At 44.6% G+C, this 16659-nt stretch overlaps 1 protein-coding gene across 1 annotated transcript in view; it reads right to left on the bottom strand.

Moving 5' to 3' along the window:
* TRIM71 (tripartite motif containing 71) overlaps positions 1–16659 on the bottom strand; it is a 61364-nt gene that overhangs the window by 5185 nt on the left and 39520 nt on the right. The window contains exon 2 of the mRNA XM_068405514.1: positions 14454–14621. Coding sequence (XP_068261615.1) covers positions 14454–14621 — 168 coding nt within the window. The remainder of the gene's footprint in view (positions 1–14453; positions 14622–16659) is intronic.

Genomic DNA, 16659 nt, shown 5'->3' with positions numbered 1-16659 from the left:
TTGTGAACCTTACGAGATTAAAAAAATACTAGTTTATTAGTTACAAAATTCTAGAACAAAATGATGGTATGTGAAGGTATTTAGCCTAGAAGAGAGAAGCTCAGGGGGATCTTACTAATGTATACAAATACCTGAAGGGAGGGTGCAAAGAGGACAGAGCCAGGCTCTTTCCAGTGGTGCCCAGTGACAGGACCAGAGCCAATGGGCACAAACTGGAACACAGGAGGTTCCCTCTCAACATCAGGAAACACTTTTTCACTGTGAGGGTGACTGAGCACTGGCACAGGTTGCCCAGGGAGGTTGTGGAGTCTCCATCCTTGGCGATATTAAGAAGTCACCTGGACACAGTCCTGGGCAACTGGCTTTAGGTGGCCCTGCTTGAGCAGAGGGGTTGGACCAGACTTCCAGAGGTCCCTTCTAACCTCAGCCATCCTATGATTCTGTGATGGTACCATCAGGCATTTACTTTTTTCTCTTTTCATAAGCTTGGCACATCACAGTATTTTATTTCTAGAATTTTAATATTAGGTAACGTACACAAGACATCTAGACCCCTACCAACACACTACACATGACTGTAGCAGCTCAACGGGCAAGGATTTACATTGCTGATAGCTGAGAACGTAACTCAAACTCACCTTTGTCTTCCACATTACATACTGAAAGCCATGGAAATAGCCATGGGTATTTGTTTTTAAATCCAGCATTTTAGACTTTACAATACCTTTCCCTCACTCTGGTCTGAGGAACTGGTCCATTTCAGAACTTGAACTGTTTCAGACTAGGTAGCCAGGGAATGCTCTGGCAGAAACATCTTTAATCTTCAGAAATGCAGGCTTGATAAAGTGTGCAAAAGTGTAATTTAAAGGCTTTACTGTACATTCAGGGCCTTACAGAAAATATCCTCAGTGTAATGGAAAATATCCTTAGTTTAATTCTGTATATGAATATGTACCACTCTAAGAACCACCTGATACAATGATCTATGAACTACCCAATGTGATCCAGCTTTGTCTAAAAAAAGTCAGGTCTTTTCCAATATCTTTTAAGGAATTACTTGTTAGTATTTTCAAAGTCCGATCTGACAAGTTCAACAGCATCTAGTTTATGCCAACAACTGGAATGCTAAAGCATAAGAACAGAAGTGTTCTGTTACTTGGACTTTTTCATTCCAGGCAGTTATTTTAAGACAACTAGTCTGAACTAGATGCATTCTTCAAGGTCACATTGCAGTAGAGAACTGAAAGGAAAAGGAAGACTAACTTGGTCAGGTGATTAGTCTCTGAAGACAGGATGAAGACAACCCTGAGAAAATAAGACAAGGCAATGTTTCTGATCGTTAATCCAAAGAAGTTTCTTGCAAACTGGTAGAGAAAAATAGGAGTGCCACTTGACAGTTCCTCAACAGCACAGGGCTCGGTAAGAGCAGCATGCCTTTCAGCTGTTCCTCCTTCATGCAACTCCTAGGTCAGAGTCACCTTCCCTACATTTTCAACATGGAATATCTTCAAACTCGTGGACAGTTTAAATATCCCTGTCCCACTGGAAGCAGACCTGACCTGCCTTCACACAAAGGTTCTGGCAGACAAATTTGACTCAACACTTCAAGTTGACAGAAAGTGAAAATCTCATTACACCAATTAGCAAAGCAGACATGAAGTCACAACTGGCCACAGATTAAGGCTTCATAAAAGCCCTAAGTCTCAGTCCTAGCTGGAAGAGTCCACATGTAATAATACTGTGCCTCTATCATCTCCACTTTGCCATTCAAATAGAACCAGCTTCTACTGCAGGGAAAATGTATTTCTTCCAAAACAGACCTGGATTCTTGTCAAGTACAGCAAAACATCCTCCTTCTCTTGCAAACACAAACATGTATCTCCTTGAGAAGTGTAGGGAAACTATGCCATCCAGTCATATTCCAATTCCAGTAAGCATGTCTGTGAAAGCAGTAAAGTCTTGGTTTACTTGTTTGAGCTTTTTGTACAGCAGTACCCATTAGGACCATGATCTGTGTGTATGCTTTCCTCATGCCTTATAGCTAAGAGCAGTCTCCACTTCCCTCACAATTCTTCACTAAAACCAGAGTCCACCTTTCAAGAACTCCATCATGGCAGGTGAGGTATTAATTCCCTGTGGATGCCATGATCTTTCATCTGTAGGAACCAGTTATGGTAGGGCAAGTAACTATACTCAACAGCACAAGGTTGTCTACCAACAACTCATGTCATCTGCATTTGTTTTTTACTTGCCTGGGTCTGAACAGCTCAGATCACTGAAGGATGCCCAAAACACTAAGGTTCAGTATTGTCCAGGGTACTGACAAAGTTTTGGTAAAATTCACATGCTCCTGCACTTTGCCAAAACAGGCTAGAACAGCCTAGGAAGGCTGACCAGCATCAAACTCACAGCAGCAGGCGGTGGTATGGTGGGAGGGGAACAGCAACAGGCAAGTTATCTGAAGCAAAAGCCAAGAGCTTTAAGTACAACTTTTGGGAGCCTTCTTTACATGGAAATCCCTTGTTCTCTTTGATTACTGTAAGATATAACAACTCTGCCATGATAACTCTCTCCTGCTGTTCTACAGGCATTTCCTGTGCAGAACTTGCCTTCAGAGGGGTCAGCTTTTTAGGAAACATGTTAAGCAGCAGCATTTCTTGTTCTGGTCAGGCACCACATGATCTTTTTAACAACAAATCCTTTTAAAGAAAAGCAGCTTTTATGATGCACTCTCCTCACAGTATGTCATAATTATTCCAGTGCTAGTGAATGAGATGGTCAGCCAGTTCAAAGGCTTGGGAAACAGAAGACAAGGCCTGTGTTCAGCAGAGAATCTCGTGGGGTTACTGAATTTGAGATGGATAACAACTGTTTTGTTTCTTGCTGATACAGTAAAATCAGCCATTGGTAGCTGCACCTATTCACTCGTGACTTCCCAAGGGCCCAAGATGGCCAATACATTCTCCATTCTATTAGAAATGTCACCAGTGCCTTGTGTTAAAATAAAAAAAACCAGGACTTTGCAAGGTATCTTGTAAACTTTAGGGTGGAAACTGGTACTTCCAATTCCTCAGAGTAAAATTTAAGTAATGACAGTGTTTGTGCAGATGACATGTTCCAGAGGGCCACAACAACAGGAAACCTTGCAAATAGAGTTCCAGTGGGGCAGACAAGCATGTTTTCCTGAAGGAAAGCAATGTAGACACCCATCCCTAGCTGTTGGTACCAGCATATTTCAGAATCTCTTACTCTTCTCAATAAACCTACCCAAATAGCAACAACCAACAACATTCAAAACACACACTTTAGCAGAAGAGGACAATGGCATGCAGTATTATTACCCATACTTTCAGATTTCGAAGCATTTAATGAGGATTACTGAATGTGCAGTCTCAGTTTTCATTCTCTGGACATTTTGTACAAACCAAAAAGGCTATTTTAACACCTCAAGCTAGTTATTCCTTTAATTCATACAGCATTTTACATCTTATTAGACCTAGCTCTGCATAAACACACCCTTATATAAAGTGTCACTGGCACCCAGCATGCCAGTGCTTACATAAGACACGCTAAACCAAATTCTCCTTTCCAGTACAAGCCAGCAGACCCAGGCATGCCTGGCCAGTTCCTACATGCTCCAGCCAGTTTTGATGAAAAGGCGAAGAGCAAAGTCATCTTGTACCCCAGGTGTCCTTTGCAAGCCCCCTTTAGGTGAGCACCTCTGAGTTCCCCTTTAGCTACATTTAACCACCTGTGGAAAAAGAACTAGTGATGAGCTTGCTACAGTGGCTCTGACATGGCAACTGATGCTACAACACAAAGCTATGAAGAAATCAAAGTAGCAGAGTAGTATCATAGAATTTGGATGAATTTCTAGACATCTGGGCTGACTACAGAGGGGCCCAAATCAGGATTTGCCATTTTGTAGACTGGCAGTTTTCAGCCATTTTTCACATTTGCTGCCTTCTATTGGACATTAGGAACTGGAGTCTCAATTTAACAAAAAACTTTTCTACAATTTATTCTTTACTTAAATATTCCTATGGAATATTTAAATGTAATGTTCTAGAAATATCACTATTCCAAGTCGCTAGTGCTGCTTTTTTAAATGAAAAAAAAAAAACCAACAACTTATGATGAGTACTCGTGAGACCCCACCTGGAGTACTGCATTCAGCTCTGGGGCCCCCAACATAAGAAGGACATGGAGCTGTTGGAGCAAGTCCAGAGGAGGGCCATGAAGATGATCAGAGGGCTGGAGCACCTCTCCTATGAAGACAGGCTGAGAGTTGGGGCTATTCAGCCTGGAGAAGAGAAGGCTCTGGGGAGACCTTATAGCAGCCTGAAGGGGGCCTACAGGAAAGCAGGAGAGGGGCTTTTTACAAGGGCAGGTAGTGACAGGACGAGGGGTAACATTTTAAACTGAAAGAGGGGAGATTTAGATTAGATATTAGGAAGAAATTCTTTACTGTGAGGGTGGTGAGACACCGGAACAGGTTGCCCAGAGAAGCTGTGGATGCCCCCTCCCTGGCAGCGTTCAAGGCCAGGTTGGATGGGGCTTTGAGCAACCTGGTCTAGTGTCCCTCCCTGTAGGACATCTAGTCACTCAATGTGACTAGATGATCTTTAAGGTCCCTTCCAACCCAAACGATCCTACCATCCACCCATCCTACCTACCATCCACCCATCCACCCATCCTACCTACCTACCATCCACCCATCCACCCATCCTACCTACCTACCATCCACCCATCCACCCATCCTACCTACCATCCACCCATCCATCCATCCACCCATCCACCCATCCTACCTACCATCCACCCATCCATCCATCCTACCATCCATCCTACCTACCTACCTACCATCCATCCTACCTACCTACCATCCATCCTACCTACCTACCATCCATCCTACCTACCTACCTACCATCCATCCTACCTACCATCCATCCTACCTACCATCCATCCTACCTACCATCCATCCATCCTACCTACCTACCTACCATCCATCCATCCTACCTACCTACCTACCATCCATCCTACCTACCTACCATCCATCCATCCTACCTACCTACCATCCATCCTACCTACCTACCTACCTACCATCCTACCTACCTACCTACCTACCTACCATCCATCCTACCTACCTACCTACCTACCTACCTACCATCCATCCTACCTACCTACCATCCATCCATCCTACCTACCTACCATCCATCCATCCTACCTACCTACCATCCATCCTACCTACCTACCATCCATCCTACCTACCTACCATCCATCCTACCTACCTACCATCCATCCTACCTACCTACCTACCATCCATCCTACCTACCTACCATCCATCCTACCTACCATCCATCCTACCTACCTACCATCCATCCTACCTACCTACCTACCTACCTACCATCCATCCTACCTACCTACCTACCTACCATCCATCCTACCTACCTACCTACCATCCATCCTACCTACCTACCTACCATCCATCCTACCTACCTACCTACCATCCATCCTACCTACCTACCTACCATCCATCCTACCTACCTACCATCCATCCTACCTACCTACCTACCATCCATCCTACCTACCTACCTACCATCCATCCTACCTACCTACCATCCATCCTACCTACCTACCTACCTACCATCCTACCTACCTACCTACCATCCTACCTACCTACCTACCATCCTACCTACCTACCATCCATCCATCCTACCATCCATCCATCCTACCATCCATCCATCCTACCATCCATCCATCCTACCATCCATCCATCCTACCATCCATCCATCCATCCTACCTACCATCCATCCTACCTACCATCCATCCATCCATCCTACCTACCATCCATCCATCCTACCTACCATCCATCCATCCTACCTACCATCCATCCATCCTACCTACCATCCATCCATCCTACCTACCTACCTACCTACCTACCATCCATCCTACCTACCTACCATCCATCCTACCTACCTACCTACCTACCTACCATCCATCCTACCTACCTACCTACCATCCATCCTACCTACCTACCTACCTACCATCCATCCTACCTACCTACCATCCATCCTACCTACCTACCATCCATCCTACCTACCTACCATCCATCCATCCTACCTACCATCCATCCATCCTACCTACCATCCATCCATCCTACCTACCATCCATCCATCCTACCTACCATCCATCCATCCTACCTACCATCCATCCTACCTACCATCCATCCTACCTACCATCCATCCATCCTACCTACCATCCATCCATCCTACCTACCTACCATCCATCCATCCTACCTACCTACCATCCATCCATCCTACCTACCTACCATCCATCCATCCTACCTACCTACCTACCATCCATCCATCCTACCTACCATCCATCCTACCTACCTACCATCCATCCTACCTACCTACCATCCATCCTACCTACCTACCACCAATCCTACCTACCTACCTACCACCAATCCTACCTACCTACCTACCATCCATCCTACCTACCTACCTACCTACCATCCATCCTACCTACCTACCATCCATCCTACCTACCTACCATCCATCCTACCTACCTACCATCCATCCTACCTACCATCCATCCATCCTACCTACCTACCTTCCATCCATCCATCCATCCTACCTACCTACCATCCATCCAACCTACCTACCATCCATCCAACCTACCTACCTACCTACCATCCATCCAACCTACCTACCTACCTACCATCCATCCAACCTACCTACCTACCTACCATCCATCCAACCTACCTACCTACCATCCATCCAACCTACCTACCTACCTACCATCCATCCAACCTACCTACCTACCATCCATCCAACCTACCTACCTACCTACCATCCAACCTACCTACCTACCTACCTACCATCCAACCTACCTACCTACCTACCTACCATCCATCCAACCTACCTACCTACCTACCATCCATCCAACCTACCTACCTACCATCCATCCAACCTACCTACCTACCTACCATCCATCCAACCTACCTACCTACCTACCATCCAACCTACCTACCTACCTACCTACCATCCAACCTACCTACCTACCTACCTACCATCCAACCTACCTACCTACCTACCATCCAACCTACCTACCTACCTACCATCCATCCTACCTACCTACCATCCATCCTACCTACCATCCATCCTACCTACCTACCATCCATCCTACCTACCTACCATCCATCCATCCTACCTACCTACCATCCATCCTACCTACCTACCATCCATCCTACCTACCTACCATCCATCCTACCTACCTACCTACCATCCATCCTACCTACCTACCATCCATCCTACCTACCTACCACCCATCCTACCTACCATCCATCCTACCTACCTACCATCCATCCTACCTACCTACCATCCATCCTACCTACCTACCATCCATCCTACCTACCTACCTACCTACCTACCATCCATCCTACCTACCTACCATCCTACCTACCATCCTACCTACCATCCATCCATCCTACCTACCATCCATCCATCCATCCATCCTACCTACCATCCATCCATCCATCCTACCTACCATCCATCCTACCTACCTACCATCCATCCTACCTACCTACCATCCATCCTACCTACCTACCATCCTACCTACCTACCATCCTACCTACCTACCATCCATCCTACCTACCATCCATCCATCCTACCTACCTACCATCCATCCTACCTACCTACCTACCTACCATCCATCCAACCTACCTACCATCCATCCAACCTACCTACCTACCTACCTACCATCCATCCAACCTACCTACCTACCTACCTACCTACCATCCATCCAACCTACCTACCTACCTACCATCCATCCAACCTACCTACCTACCATCCATCCAACCTACCTACCTACCATCCATCCAACCTACCTACCTACCATCCATCCAACCTACCTACCTACCATCCATCCAACCTACCTACCTACCTACCTACCTACCTACCTACCATCCATCCAACCTACCTACCTACCTACCTACCTACCTACCTACCTACCTACCATCCATCCAACCTACCTACCTACCTACCTACCTACCATCCAACCTACCTACCTACCATCCATCCAACCTACCTACCTACCATCCATCCAACCTACCTACCTACCATCCATCCTACCTACCTACCTACCATCCTACCTACCTACCTACCATCCTACCTACCTACCTACCATCCTACCTACCTACCTACCATCCTACCTACCTACCTACCATCCTACCTACCTACCTACCTACCATCCTACCTACCTACCTACCTACCATCCTACCTACCTACCTACCTACCTACCATCCTACCTACCTACCTACCTACCATCCTACCTACCTACCTACCTACCATCCTACCTACCTACCTACCTACCATCCATCCAACCTACCTACCTACCTACCTACCTACCTACCTACCTACCTACCATCCATCCAACCTACCTACCTACCTACCTACCTACCTACCATCCATCCAACCTACCTACCTACCATCCATCCAACCTACCTACCTACCATCCAACCAACCTACCTACCTACCATCCAACCAACCTACCTACCTACCATCCAACCAACCTACCTACCTACCTACCATCCAACCTACCTACCTACCTACCTACCTACCATCCAACCTACCTACCTACCTACCTACCTACCATCCAACCTACCTACCTACCTACCTACCTACCTACCTACCTACCATCCTACCTACCTACCTACCTACCATCCATCCAACCTACCTACCTACCTACCTACCTACCATCCATCCAACCTACCTACCTACCTACCTACCATCCATCCAACCTACCTACCTACCATCCATCCAACCTACCTACCTACCATCCATCCAACCTACCTACCTACCATCCATCCAACCTACCTACCTACCATCCAACCAACCTACCTACCTACCATCCAACCAACCTACCTACCTACCTACCTACCATCCAACCAACCTACCTACCTACCTACCTACCATCCAACCAACCTACCTACCTACCTACCTACCATCCAACCTACCTACCTACCTACCTACCATCCAACCTACCTACCTACCTACCTACCTACCATCCAACCTACCTACCTACCTACCTACCTACCATCCAACCTACCTACCTACCTACCTACCTACCATCCAACCTACCTACCTACCTACCTACCTACCATCCAACCTACCTACCTACCTACCTACCTACCTACCTACCTACCTACCTACCTACCTACCTACCTACCTACCTACCATCCATCCATCCTACCTACCATCCATCCATCCTACCTACCTACCATCCATCCATCCTACCTACCTACCATCCATCCATCCTACCTACCATCCATCCATCCTACCTACCTACCATCCATCCATCCATCCTACCTACCTACCATCCATCCATCCATCCTACCTACCTACCATCCATCCTACCTACCATCCATCCATCCTACCTACCATCCATCCATCCATCCATCCTACCATCCATCCATCCTACCATCCATCCATCCTACCATCCATCCATCCTACCATCCATCCATCCTACCATCCATCCATCCTACCATCCATCCATCCTACCATCCATCCATCCTACCATCCATCCATCCTACCATCCATCCATCCTACCATCCATCCATCCTACCATCCATCCATCCTACCTACCTTCCTACCTACCTACCTTCCTACCTTCCTACCTACCTACCTACCTACCTACCTACCTACCTACCTACCTTCCATCCTAAGCATACAACACTCCAAGAGAAAAACAAAACAAAACAACAAAAAAACCCAAAACATTACAAAGCATGTGCTCTGATGGACTATAAACAAGAAATGAAGAGTTACTATAAAGGTGCTCATGCCCTCACTGCATGGTTTCCACAATCCAATACCCAAATTAAAAGCAGTCTGTCCATAGTTATGTCCACAGAGCACACATCTATTTAAAGAGGCTAACTTATGTCTCTGAAACAGCACAGCCTGTTAATCCAGATGCCGAGCCATAATGTTAATTATATCAATGCAGTTCAGAAAATTATCAAATTGAACAAACTGCAGCACAACGTGCCACTGTGGCCACACCATGAGATGTGTAAAGGCTGCACAATTGACTCCTTTTTGTTTATAAAGCTTCATTTCAGATTTTTAAACCTGCAAGCCTGACTTCAAAGCCACACACAAGGGTGCTTGAGCTAACTCAATGTGACAACCCCAGAACGATCCCTTGCAGCACAGCGGTGCCATACTTCTCAGGTATCAACCTCCTGGCAGCACAGATCCATATGGCAACACACAGGGAAGCTTCCACTGAAGGGCAGAGGCTCAGGGCAACAGATCAGCTTCCTCCTCTGGCTCTCCAACTTTCTTACAGTACCTCCTTCCTCCTTTCCCTTGAAGAAAAGTGTTAATCTACTTCACATCACCTCTTCCACAATTTGGGAAAGAAGAGGCACTGCCTTAATGGCTGACTCACCTTACCGCCAACTCCTAAACCTTTCATGCTGGTAGATAAGATAGTGGGTCCCTCTGTGCATGACCAGTCTCACTGCATTAATTTAAACGTGGAAGCCAGCACAGTCAAATATCCCAGCAAAAACAAGTATAGGCTCAGCTAGGAAATAATTTGTTTTCCAGTAGAACTGCTTTTAAGACAACTGACATGAACAGATCAATTTGTATTTTAACATGTCCACCTAGAAATTGACCCTAAATGGGAATAAGCACTCAAGGCTTTACTGTTACGCAAGTGCATTAGATTACAGACACACATACATACATATATACAATTACACATGTATAGATGTATTTTAAGAACATGACATTTTGAAGAAGCCATCTATCTTTCATCATAAGAGATTTACGTTCAGTTTGTGGCTCAGTCCTTGGAAAAAATTCTGAAAGAAGACAGCGAAGTGTGCACTTCATGAGGTAAAACAAGGCAGCAGGACAAGCTCCTCCGTACAGAAAGGCAGCAGTCCTGCTTCCTCCCACCCTGTTAATCCAATGTCAGCTTTGGCTTTCATATCATCCCATGAATCAATTCAAGCCTCTGAAAGGGATAGAAAAGTATCCCAGCAAGGAGAATAGCTTTCCACTGAGCCAAGAAAGAGGTCCTACAAGCCACAGCATTGGGTGTCTCCACTCCATTCCCTGGCATCATTGACAGCCCTCGTAGCACTGCAGTGACCCAGCCAAAAAGTATTTCTGCAGAAAGGTTACCCTTTCAGCTGGATCTGCTCACCACTCAGGCACACAAGCACAAGTTCTTGTGTTAGGGATACGCTTAGAAACGCATAACCCAGGCCAGGACCAGCACAGCACAGGGAAGCAGAGGAAGCTTTCCATTGCTGCAGAACCTCACCAAGGAATAAAGTAAGCCTCCTGCTGCCAGGCTTACTCTTTCTTACAGAGGACTTCAACTCCTTTGAAAAGTGAGGTTTGGACTTTTCAGGAGTGACAGACTAGATCAGGCTTCAGTGGATCAAGAGGCTGAAATGTATCCCAGCTCACAGCATTTTTTTTTTTTTTGAAGTCTGAAAAACAATCTTTCCTCCAAAGCCACAGGAAGAGTTTAAATAAACATTTCTTCCTAAAAGCCTTCAACTTTGGTTAACCAGATACTCTCCAGCCAGTTGACTCAATGCTCGATTTCCTCTCTCCTGCAATGCCCTTCAAATTCCACCTTTTCCCCTTTACTCTCTCAACTACCCCTCCTCATCCATCCTCAACATCTCCTGTCAGAGCACTATCACTTTCAGAGCCTATTAAGAGTTACTAGTACAGCAGTATCAATCAGTCCCACTAAGTGTTACTATACCATTATTACTTTTCAAGCCTCTTAGAGCTCCAGCCTATGTTCCTCATATTGCAGCTTGTACTGGCATTTAATTCTCTGTTGACTGTTTCCAAACTTTAAGAAAATCACCCAAGCCAACTTCTTTTAATTTAAAGTCTAGTTACTTTAGAGCTGACATGCTGTCTCCTCCCGAGGATAAATACATAGCTTCACAGCCCTATCGTCCCAAGAAAGCTCTGCTCTGTGAAAACTTTCTTATGCAGCAGGCTCACTGCATCAGCCTTTGAGTCAGGCACATCTGCTTTTAACTGCATCACACACTCTTGTAGTTGTTGTTGCTGATGCTGCTTAAGTAGCAGTTGTCTTGAGTTGTACAGTCTTCCCATTCCTGCATATGCACACACAGATTACCATCTCCTCAACTTCATCACTGGTCTGCTCGCTCCCTACCTTTTTTCTGTACAGCAGCCCAGATTAAAAAGCCCACTAAACTGATAAAACAGCTCAGTTCTTGAAAAGCACTGTTCATTTTACAGGATCTTTACACAAGCTGCCCAGTTAACACTTCCAAGACAGCCTCTTAACTTGGACAGGCTGTAACCAGACCAGGGAAAAACTGCTTGTTCAAGTTACATGAGCATAGCCAGTACCACCTACCCTTTACCTGTACCATCATAAACTAGTCAGCTCACCACAATGGTAGGAGCCTCCAACATATAAGCCAGAAGAAAATGGGGGGGAATGAGCAAAGTAAACCCAGTAGGAAGCAAGCAGGCACAAAAGCATTCATGCAATAGTAGCAGAGTGGTACTCAATGATATTCTGCTAGTTTCTACTTTAAGAGTCAGTCCCTTCTTAGATGATTTATCCATACCAGTTAGATTGATTAAGAGGCCTGGAGGTCAAAAGCAGTAACTTAATTACTAACAGACAAGCCCTTGTCCAGGGCAGCCTGGAGAAATTCAGAACACTGCACCAGTGAAGTTCTTTAAACTAGTATAATCCCTTCCTTCTTGCTCATTTTGGGGATATGTGAAATGTTTCACTGTGGATACTGCTAAAGAGCCTTATGATCCAATTTAAAACAAATCTTGGAAGAAGCTAAGGCTTGCAGGATTCTGTCTTAAGATGGAATTTTAAATTACCCTTCCGGCTCCAAAAACTTGGTGTTTGCTGTTCTGTTGTAACAAGTTAACATCACAAGCTATTGGGAGACATCAACAACAGTTTAATACCTATACCATCATAATACTTATTATTTCATTCTACAGGTGCAAAGACTTAAGGAGAGAAAAGTTAGCTGCTCCTGTCCCACTGAACAAGCTTACATAAAAGTGTTATAGCTATCTGACAGGCTAAAAGTTATGACTTATTCTCACTAACCCGTGAGGCAGAAAAATTGTCACATCACAGAAAACAATCCAACTTCAAAACAGCCACTCCGAGACACACCATCCCTACATCTAGTAACCTGCCCAGAGTACACAGGAATTCCCTAGGACTGCAGGAAAGTGAGCTGTAAGAGACTGAAGGAGCAGTCACTGCCAACAGCAATGAAAGACATTTAAATTTTCTTAAGAAATAAAATCTGTTAAGAGCCTCACTCAAATCCTCACCTACTAGAAACAAGCAATGATGGGTGGACAACAGGTTTGCTTTTTGTTTTTTTTAGTTATTATTGTTTGTACCATGCATGTGCCAGGAAAGCACACCCAATTCAGAAAGTAAGTTTACTTCCTATGTGTGGCATTCTACCAATGTTTACTCAAAAAAAAAAAATCTTATTAGTTAAAACACATAGAAGTGTTGAGTTTCAGAATAGCCAGCTCAAATCTAGAACACTTGAAGCTAACAAAACTCGAAGGTAGTAGTGTGGAGTGTAGCTTCCCACTATGCTTTCCCTGTCCAACATCTCTTTATACAGGCAAAACTACTGCTAATATCATATAATAGTTACTACTAGATATTATTCAGCAAAAGTAACTATCTGCATATCCCTGCAGGTTAATTCCCTATGTAAATTCCTTCTGTAGTCTGAAGGACTGTACTACCTTCCTTCCAGTCCTTGCTCAGTATTTGTTTGCACTATAAAACATAGCTGAGGTAGGATGCAATAACAGGCAGTTACAGTATACATCTGTGTGTGCAGAGTAATCCTTGTATGGAGATAGCTCCGGATTCTTTGCACAGGCAGGTTAGAAGTTTCACACTAATCCAACAGCTGATTAGCATTTTTATATCTGGTGGCAACACTGAAGACATAACCAGAGTCATAGGTAGTTACAGCGCTAGATACTGTGCAGGCATGAAAGACAGCTGAAAGTAAGTCTCAGTTGTGACACTAAAACCAGGCTTGGCACTGCTATACAAGATCAGAACTTTCTTCAAAATGTTTCACACTCAAGTGCATTTGTACAGAGCTTCATATATATTGTGATTTACATGACAGGATTATGCTGCAAGAATGCAAAATTCATATAACAGCACTTTGTTTTCAGCTCCACAGCCACTTCTGTCAGATGTGTTGGAGAACAGAAGGGGTGAGAAGACTGACAGCAGAAGCAGAGAGCTTTATGCCTTGACACCTTGCCCTGTAACAGACAAGCCGGGGCGGGGGGGGGGGGGGGGGGGGCGGGAAGAAGGAGGAGGAAGTACTCAAGTTGGGAGTATCTTACTTGAATAGCCTGTCGTCCTTGCTGAGCATCTGCCAGGAGCTGAATGGTGAGAGTCCTGGAATCCTGGAGGGCATCTTGGAGGTAGATAAAGCTGTGACCCACATGTCGTCCCATGGTACATTCCCGACATATGGGGACAGAACAGGTATCACAGTAGAAATGCAGTACCTAGAAGAAAAAAAAAAATCTGTATCACTATCTAATGAAGAATTAAAGAGAAAATAGAGCCAGGATGAAAAAAATCCAAGAGCTCAACTATAAAGGAGATGGTTAGAGGCAGTAGCAATAGGCAAAGACTTCACAATAGTTTCTCCACAGAGGAAGAGCTATCCCTCCCAGTAAGCTCCAAATCATACCCTAACAGTTGGATGGAAGTGTCACTGTTTTCTTTGCAATACAATACTAGGAAGAGTGTCCACATCAGCTCCTCTTAAGAGCGGAAGCCATCTGCCAACACTTGCAGATCGGAGATGTCATCTATGGCAAGTTTCAGGTGAAGACTTTTCCTGCATACACAAACACCACATTCTCTTAAGTGGATTATTTAATAATCATTACACTGGAGAACTGCAGCACCACCACACCCACCTCCCAGAAGGGGAAAACAAAGTATGCATGCTGAGAACCATCCTCTATTTTTTTCCAAAATATGCAAATCCTTTACGTTCAGGGTAGTGACAGTATTAGGCAAGACTCCCTCCTGCCACCCCAACAACAAAGCAAATAACCTTTGCTACAAACATAGCGTTTCTATGCTAGCGATACTTAAGAGATGCTTGAGCTGGAGAGCAAGGCTGGAACATTAGCATGCCCGGCAGAGCATTTGAATGCTACAGTGACCTGTGGGTAACCACTAAAACCCTGTTCTATTCACAAAGCACTTAAAACCCCCCTATATTCAAATCACAATGAAAGTATTACACAAGATGTTAGCCTAGGAAGCTGAATCCATTCATCAGCTGTAACTGTTCCCATTCCACCCAGTAGAGGGAAGCAGCACACAGAAATAGCATCTTCCATGGACATGTGTTTATCTTAGAGGCAAGCAGAAATCAGCTGGTTTGTTTTTAAAGATGCAAGTGAAGGAGTACAACACTTCAACACAAGAAAGTTCTGTATTCAAGGTCTTGCTCTGAACTACATACACTACTTTTGTTAGAGCGTAATGTTAGAGAATCTAGATTACCATTGGAAGAGTCAAAAATCCACTATACACAATGGCAAACAAGGTTTCATACCACAAAATTTTTCCATCACCAGCTATTTGAAATCTACCTCAGAAAGGAGCAAGCGCAGAACACAGACTGGACGAGTGTTTGATATGCCTGTCTTCTCACAGCTGTCATCCAGCTACTCCCAATTCCAGCTAACAGTTTGTGATATGGTGCATAACATCCCCCTTTCCCTTCTTCCTCAAGAGGAAGGGGGAGGACAGGACAGGTGATTCCCTCAGATTGCCTGTGCTACATAAAGTGACATTTTAAGCTCCTATAAGCGCAACAGCTGAAGTGGTATATGGATTAATTTCTCAAAGGGGTATGTGTGTGTTTGTGCACACATGTCAGATTTTACTGAAACACCTCTTTTTTTTTTTTTTTAGTAAGTTTTGCTGTGGGGAAACTGGAACAGACTGTTACATTTTGCTTCTATTCAACTATTAAACCCTCAACCAGTCTCTCAGATCCCCAGTCTTTTGTAAAGATGTAAAAAGCTTCCTTGGCTCCGAAATGCATTACTCAAATGCATCATCTTCCTCAACTAGAGGGTTCCTTGTCTTTACGCTGTGGTTGTCTAAATCTGTATGCAATCTTCACTTGCTCATGCAGTTCTGTGTTTTTGCTGTTGAAATTACAGGGAATGTTTATTGCATGTTGCTGAATGACTCCACTTAAACAACTGAGAAGTTGAGAGAGAATGAAAACCAAGACAGGGTATCAAGTTAAGTCATATGAATCCGATATACTTTAAAAACATACAGCAGGGATTTGGGGCCTCAATCAAGCAGAGCAGCTGAAAGGAAAATGGTGACCATATGAAAAGAAGTCCAGAAGCAAGTTAAATATGTTATTAGCCCTACAAAATAGTGAAGCCCAGAAGCAAAAGCTTGGTAAAGCGCCACAGATCAGCCCTGTTACCCAGGCACTCCTACTGCAAGGTTAACAGCATCCAGTGATAGAGAGTCATCCAGCCGTTCAAACCACAGAGA

This window comes from Nyctibius grandis, chromosome 7, assembly GCF_013368605.1.
Source record: "Nyctibius grandis isolate bNycGra1 chromosome 7, bNycGra1.pri, whole genome shotgun sequence".
NCBI classification, from domain to species: domain Eukaryota; kingdom Metazoa; phylum Chordata; class Aves; order Nyctibiiformes; family Nyctibiidae; genus Nyctibius; species Nyctibius grandis.
This window is presented reverse-complemented; position numbering and strand designations above follow the sequence as displayed.